This window comes from Pundamilia nyererei, unplaced genomic scaffold (assembly GCF_000239375.1).
Source record: "Pundamilia nyererei isolate P.nyererei 1_Seehausen unplaced genomic scaffold, PunNye1.0 scaffold00046, whole genome shotgun sequence".
Taxonomy (NCBI): Eukaryota; Metazoa; Chordata; class Actinopteri; order Cichliformes; family Cichlidae; genus Pundamilia; species Pundamilia nyererei.
This window is the reverse complement of record NW_005187447.1, coordinates 3,319,717-3,327,968: the sequence shown is the minus strand read 5'-3', so window position 1 is coordinate 3,327,968 and position 8,252 is coordinate 3,319,717. Positions and strand designations below refer to the sequence as shown.

The following is an 8,252-nucleotide window of genomic DNA, read 5'->3' as shown; positions in this document are numbered from 1 at the left end:
CTTCTGTCAGTCTGTCCCAGGGCAGCTGTGGCTACAACTGCAGCTTTCCTCCACCAGTGTGTGAATGTGAGAGTGAATGAATAGTGGCATTGTAAAGCTCAACCGGTTTTTAACATGCAGCGCAAGGATCCGATTCCCCCCTGTGGTGCGTCATAAAACTAAGGCACTGTGTGTGTGTATGTGTGTCTTCCTGCTGATCACAAAGTGTCATCTTTCCTCACCCTGTATATGGTGTAATCCCTTTAACGGTCCACCATACACAGGCATAGGTGAGGTCATAAAGGGGAGGAAGTTTACTAAATAAGAAAACAGAACCTTCACATAGGATGTGTCTGCAGTTAAACACTATAGCCTCCCCCACGAGGAGACCAGAAGAATATCTAAACATGCAGTTTGAAACAAGGTTTACAAAATTTAAGTACAATAATGACAACTATTATCAAAATCAACCTAACAACTACCTCTGGTTGTCTCGTTCCTTCATATTTTTGTTTCTTTCTTCTTCGATGATAGCACAGGTATGATGCTTTATATCTTGAGTCTGAAGGCGCAGAAAGTAATTTAAATGTTCCTCATTCACACATGAACGCATGTAATTTCTCCTCTCCTCCGCCTTTGGCTTAGTATGTATGTGGCTGGTCTCTTGTCACCTATGTGCAAAACCATTAGGCAGACGGAAGATGTCCTTCCCAGCCAAGGATTCAAATATGGTGGAACATGGTGGATTTCGCAAACTGGCAACTGCTCGTGTGCATATTTAATAGATTAATCATAAGTCTATGTGTTAGGTTACTGATAGCTAAACTTATTAGTTTTTTGGAAGTTACACATTAATCTATTTAATAGAAAAATACTTTACTCATAAATATATCTTAAAGAATGTCTGACTGCACCTTCAAAGTCTCTCAGAGTAATGAGAAATGCTGGCACCACTTTGGATCTCATGTTCAGAAACATACCTTTGGTTAATGGCAGCAACTGGTTCAAATACATCAATGATCCCCATGAAGGAAACATTTTGGTTTCCATCAACACATTATTCTTCTGAGGCTGCTGGAGGTTAGAGAGTGTGAACTGTAATAAACTTCCTCATAAATAACAGCTAGATCCAACATGTTTATTTCCAACACACGTACTGTATATATGAATATAAGGCAGTATTAATATAAACTCCTCCTGCCTGCAGGTGTGGATGGTGTAATCAAATTCACCTGGTTTTTCCATCAAACAGTTGCTGGAGCTGAATCTCAGTGCTGACAGTAAAGCTGAAATAACTCATTAAATCTACCATAAACATTAACTGCTGCACTACTTTCTAATTATGAGAAGAATTCATGTTTAATTCTGAGAACAGAGTGATGTATCCGTTCCTTTCAGTCAGAGCAGCTTCAAACATGAGACACACAGAAGGGTGACACTGGTCTGTCGATGAGAGCTGTGTTTTATCTCAAATGCTGAATCTGGGACGATCTTCGGCTGCATTCGAGCCTCTCTGTACAGTCTGCATATTGACGCCTACCTCTGCAGAGGCTTTAATCCTGTTACAGTTTCCTTCTTATCGGCTCTGCCTTCAAACGAGCTCAGCTGCTGTGTTTGTGACAGCCTCCTTTGTTTCAGCAGTGCTTGCTTCATAGTTCAGTCACGTTCCAGAAGGTTAAAGGTCATTTATCACCAATAATTGATAAATAGGGGTCCAGGAGTCCAATGGGGCTTTTAATAAGATTGTAATTCCTCTTTAATTAATGGAATTTGAATGCATTTTAATGCAATTGATGGAACTTCAATGCAATTGCATTTTACAGTACAGTACAGTAGAGACAAACTATACTGTAGTTAATTTTAAGTACTGCATAATTTCTTGGTTATTTTGGAGAAAAGCAATATTTCCCCATCTTGCATCTTAAGCACACTTTGCTTTTCAGGGCTTGGGTCGTATTATAAAGTGTTGCTCAATGTTTTTTAATTAACTTGATAATTAAATAAAATTATTTTGTCTCCGTAAGGGAAACTTCTAAACCATCAGCATGGCAGACTGAGGCACAGACTGATGAAAAATGATTTCTTCTGTGCTGTTTTTGAAACAGATTTACATAAAACTGTATTAAGTATGAAGAGTCAAAGCTCTAAATGATCAGGCCTGCTTCATGTGACTACCTTACTGTAAGTCTTCAGCTTCAGGTGTGCTCTAAGATGAAGTCCACCTGGTCCTCCCTGTGAATCCACAGCTCTAAGAACACTGGGAGAGTAAAATCTTTTCTTTGGGTTGTGATGTTTTTTGTCCTTGCTTAAATAGCTATGAAAACATCAAATCGAGAAAGGTGAAACCAATTCTGTGATGATATCTAAACTGAGAGACTAAAGTGTCCTCTTACCTGGACAGGTACTGTCCTGAGGTCAGCAGCTCGTGCTTGTTGGGTTTGTCGTAGCAGTTCATCGTGTTCTGGATCAGAGCCAGGTCTGGCCTCACCGCAGTCGCCGCAGCAACAGCCCTGGTGATGAGCTGCAGGGCGTCTCTAACGTAGTAGTCAAGCGGTTTCCGTTCCACCTCACCGTAGGCCAGTAGGCCAAGCGGCAGCCCGATGGTGTGCAGCACGTCGGGGCTGAGCGGCTGACCCAGCACCCAGTGTACCATGGGTAACGTCAGGCCCAGGTCCTGGGCGCTGCGCAGCACAGCCGCTGCGCACTGCGGGTCGGCCCCGAACAGCAGCACTGAGGCTGGTGAGGCTTGGTTCTGCCGGAAGTGTCGAGACAGGAAGTCGTGGATCTGCGTGTCATCGTGAGCCAACTGCGTCAGGTTCAGCAGGGCTCGCAGGTGCCAGGTGACCCTCCTGCCGCCCTCCCACGATGCACTGCTGTGATGGTCTAGGAGCTGCAGAAGACCCCGAGCCTCCTCCCAGCCCCGACACAGCACGGCGGTCCCCTCACGCCAACCGGACCGCTGCAGAACAGTCAGCAGCAAATCAGACAGACCGGACTCTGGAACACCCGTCACCATCTGCAGGTGGAACCGGTTCTGGAGGAGAACAGTTTTAGAAAGGAGAATATCAATCAGATCAGTCAGTCCTGTTCGTGTCTGGAAGTTAAATCTGCTACTAAAGAGCAACGCTCCACAAACCCACACAAAACCACCAAGAAACAGCTTCCTGTTTCAAACCATCAGAGGAGAACATCAGAGAACAGACTCTGGTTTACATGTTCAGTTGGTCTTGGAAAAAAAAATCTGATATGCTTTTATTTCTGAAGTGTGAACAGATTGTTAGTGACATGAAAACTGTGAACTGATTCCTACGAAGTTCTCACAAAAGTTTATACATGACACACAAAACATACAGCAGAACATACATTCATTTAAAACAGCTTCCTGTGGGTTGAAGCAAACTAACGGAGGAGGGCACCTGTGCTGCTCATTTCCAGCTCCACCTTTTGATTCCTCTGTGGCCACTTCACATGTTTCCACAAGACCCGAGTGTTACTTCAGCGTGTGCGTTTGTTTTTGTTGTTTACACCACATTGCCGGGTGTTCACACTGTAACATGAAGACCTCCCTGCAGGTGTGTTCAGGTATGATAATCAGTCCTGCCGTGACCTTTGAGCCAGGCACTCACCTCAAAGCTGCTGATGTCTCAGCTCAGGTGCGGCTGCAGGTGATCAGTTTATCACCTGCAGCCGCTGATGCTTGAAACCATCAGACAGCTGGAGGCAGATCAAAGAGATGCTGCACTCTCTGTTGCTACGGTGATGCAGGACACGTCCTCTGTCCGTCACTGTGACAATGCACTGACAGGCGGAGCTTTAAGGATTTGAAGTGTCAGACCTGCGAGAACAGAAACGTTGGATTGGCCGTCAGGTCGACACCTCGCTTTACTGCAGTTCACCTCTAAATACGCAGCAGCATGAGGTCACCTGAGGTCACCTGAAGTCAGGACAATGTTTGGTTTTGAACAGATAAGGTTTCTGGGTACACTGTGATGTCATTTCCTGTTTTTACTCTCAGCAGTTTCAAAGGACCACGAAGAGTTCATTTTAAGAATGTTTAAGTTTGAGGACTGTGGCCACGCACACAGTCACACGACGTCACAGATCAGAGACGATCCTCGCTTCAGAGCCATGAGATCACAGCAGAATAATTGGGTTAAATCTGAGTTGAGACACCTGAAATCAAGAGGAGGATGAAGAGGAGAAGGAGACAAAAGCAGTTTGCTCAGGAAGATGATGATGATGATGATGATGATGATGATGATGATGATGATGATGATGATGAAGAGCCCAGTGAATATGCAAGTTCCTGAGCTCCAGAAATTTTGTGCGGACTGCAGCATGAAACGTTTCCTGAGGAGAAACAAAAAAGCAGCTGATTTTACTCGTTTCACTCCCAGAATAAAAGCAGCCCTACAGGGTCTACCTGTCCTAGGGCATCATGGGAAATGCAGGAAATCACAGATGGAAGCAAAAGGGCCGTGACGCTTGAATTTTTAAAACATGAACTCGTAATCCTCGGAACAAAGGGTCATTTCCCGTTCCCGATGGGATCAAATTGTCAATCCTCTCAACTGCATCTGGAAACGTTTCTGTGTGTGTGTGTGGGTTTGTGTGTGCGTAAAACACACTGTGTAGTTTTGTGTGTATCTGTGTGTGTGTGTGTGTGTGTGTGTGTGTGTAAAACACACTGTGTAGTGTTTTTCGTGTTTGTGAGTCTGTGTGATGTTAATCGCAGCTGCACAGATTTAACCACTGGACCACTGGATGTGTGTGATGGAGGAACAATGAAACACACACACACTGATCTGCAGTGTGCGCACAAACAGGCTGTGATTTAAACTTAGATCACTCTGAGCAGAATGCTGCTCGCTTCTTCATTTCAGAGGTTGTCAGGATATCAGATGTTCTTCCTTTCATGAACATTTTGTGATCTCAGTACAGAAACCACAATATGAGAAAGAACACTTAATAAAAACACTAAATATAAACGTCATCGCCTCTAACTCAGACATTTGTCCACGACATTCGCCCGGGATCAAACGTATCTGGGATAAACCTGGACCCGAGTTTTGATCTTCTGCTGAGCCTGCAGGTGCACCATGAAAAACTCATGAGACATCAACCACCAATGAGATCCTGACGCTGAGCTCCAGGTGCTAAATAAATGTATTCAAACACCTTAACATTGGCCGAGTGTGTTTCAGACTACGTCTACACTAATCCACTGCTTCACTGAGTGAATGGGTTAAATGCAGAGAAGAATTTCCCCACGGGGATCAATAAAAGTGTACATTATTATTTAATCCAGATAAAATTCAAAACAACGTTTTTGTCTAAAAACACTCCGCGTCCGCACTATAGTTTTCAGGGGGTTTTTTTGTTTCCGAACAGTTGTTCATCCACACTGAAACGACAGAAAACGCTTACATTGCTGTATTGTGCATGCGTGAAACGTAAGACAATTCGGCCTGCCTCATTTCTGTCTGCGGTTTATTTACTTTCTGCCTCTTAGAAACGTCGCGGCAAAATGTCGAGGAAAAGAACCACGTTTTTTAAATGGACTGACAATAGGACTGTCAAAATTGAGACCAAACAAAACAACTGCTGTATAATGCTCTCCACTATCTTAGTTTAGTTGATCACATGACTGCATCATATGACTAAAATGCATCATTGTTTTCGTAAAGCTCCAGGTTCACAGTCCACACTGTGACGCAAAAACCAAATGTATCCGCTTTGGAGAGCGTTTTCGAACACCTCCGTTTTCCATGACCAAAAACTCCATCTCAGGGTGGACTGAAGGTCAAAACTGAGAGAAAACGATACGTTTTCAAACGAAAACGTTTAGTGTGGACATGGTCTCAGTGTTTCTGACTCACCTGGATACAAGTGGTATTTTTCAGCACGGAGCTGCAGCTCTCTGCAGCTTCTCCACCTTTCTCCAGGCAGTGCAGGTGCAGGTGAAGCTGAAGTGTTAACTCTGAGGTCTGTTTGTTATTTTGGAGCCGTCAGGCTGTCGGCTCCCTGCAGACTTAAATGAGGCCATCCCGGCATTTCTGACCAGCCGTTTGGATGATAACTTGTCATCCTACAGGAGAACTGCGAGAAGAACAAACCTACCCTCTCTGATTTACAGAGTGAAACCTGAGATCATCTCCTGACAGGAAACACAGGTGAGACCTTAAACACACCATCAAACTCTGAGGAGTTTCTGTTTCGAAAGCTAAAGCTCACCGAAGAGTCGCTAAGACCAATGTGAATGTTTCATTATTCAACTGAGCGTTAACAGCAATGCGGAAGAAAAACTGTGACGTTTCAGGTGATGGAGATGTGCAGCTGCTCTGAGTCTGAACAAAGTCAATCAATAAAACACAGAAATGAGATCAAAGCACACACTGAATAAAAGATGAAAAAGAGGAGATAAAAAGACAGCAGAGATGAAAGATTCACAGCTGAAACACAAACTGAGTTCATTTACAGCCAAACATTAGAAACCCACATCTGACTGAAGCTAAACATAACAGATTCAACAAGAAGCATCCACCACAGCGACAAAGCAGGAAGCAGGACGGGTCGCTTTACAGAGGAGCTGCTGAGAGAGTCTCAGATCATTCTGCGTTTCACCGAGGAAGGGGTTATTGATTGTCATGCGCAGCAGAAAGAGGAGCATCATCAGCATAGAAATTAAACTTTGATGAGGAACACCCAGCCTGAACTTGGTCCTTTCAGAGAGGATGGGGGAAAAAAATCTTTCTAGCATTCTGAATTGACCCACTGCAACATCGAGAGCTGGCCAGAGGAGTGATGAAGCTCAGGACAGCCTTTTTTCCAGCCAGCCAAGCAGAGTTTTAGCTTTGGGGGATAAAAGACATGTTTTTACACATGTCAGAAATACATTTTCAAGTATTTTATATTGTGCTTACACCTAACCCATAATCACACAGTTTAAACCAGGGTAAAAATGATGTGGTAGACTCAAAAGAACAACACAAATCAGTAGAGTGTCACAATGGGACACGCCGCTAAGGAAAAACGAGGTAAAAACTAAACTAAACCTACACTGGGAGCAGCTAAACGACTATGACATTTAGAACATGAAACAAGAATATGAAATTGAACAGGAACATGTGAAACATGAACGTAAAGAAAACTAAATCTGACGTGAGTATAAACTGTTTATACAGTTTAGGTTATAGGTTTATACTGTATTATATCAGTGTTGACACATCAGTACTTAGACGTGGAACAGCATTGGCGCCTGTGTTTGGCTTTGCCGCCGCTGCTACAGTTCATTGGAGGCGACAGTGTAGTTTTTCGCTGTCGTCACTTGTTGTTTGCAATATAATTTTTGCTCTTTTGTATTCTGACTTTGCTTCTGCTGCTTTAATTTATGATCGGGATACACTGTTAAACATTAAAGACACAATGGAGAGCTACTGTGACAGCTGGGACAGCTACAGAAAAACGTTTCCTCCTCCTCTGGTGTGTTCCTCACCTGATTGCATGCTACTGTGAACAACCCGCGGCATTTCTACCCTCAAGAGACGAAAAAGAGGAACGAGGGCCGGCGTCCAGGTCCAACGTTCGCTCTATAATGAACAAATCATTTATTCTAAATGATTTTTTTTTATTAAAGAGTCTCTAGATTTTATGTGTCTGACTGAGACGTGGCAGCAAAATAAGGATTATTTTGCTGTCCACTTAAATGAAATCTGCCCGTCTGGCTGTTCTGTCATTGGAACTCCGTGTCTTTTAGGACGTGGTGGAGGACTTGCTGCTGTTTACCAGGACAGACTCATATGCAAACTGAAGACCTCGGGCTTCTTTTCTTCCTTTGAGTCACAGGTGATGAAGGTGGGTTCTCTGAAAACCTTTTACTGTATTTTAATCTATTGACCTCCTGGACCTGCTGGGGCCTTTCTAACTGAATTTAACGACCTTCTGACATTGATCATTAAACTGGAGAAGGTTGTAATATTGGGAGACTTAAACCTTCATATTTATGACACTTCCTGTAACACTGCTGATGAGCTCATCACTATCACTGAGTCTTTTAACTTTAAGCAGCATGTTTCTGGCCCCACACATACAAAGGGCAACACTCTTGATTGTGTTTTCTCCCTGGGTTTAAATATACATGATGTATCTTTGGAAGATGTCCATGTGAGTGACCATAGTTGTATATTCTTTAATTTGTCATTTTACGTGGATCCTTCACCTCCTAAATTGATGATCCAAAGGCGGATTATAAACCAGGATGCTGCTAGAAGGTT

At 43.4% G+C, this 8,252-nt stretch overlaps 1 protein-coding gene across 1 annotated transcript in view; it reads right to left on the bottom strand.

Annotated features, from left to right (window-relative positions):
* The window catches only part of grin3bb (glutamate receptor, ionotropic, N-methyl-D-aspartate 3Bb), a 57,255-nt gene that overhangs the window by 17,073 nt on the left and 31,930 nt on the right, over positions 1 to 8,252 (bottom strand). Inside the window, exon 2 of the mRNA XM_005732389.1 lies at positions 2,373 to 3,013. Within this exon, the coding sequence (XP_005732446.1) occupies positions 2,373 to 3,013 (641 nt within the window). The remainder of the gene's footprint in view (positions 1 to 2,372; positions 3,014 to 8,252) is intronic.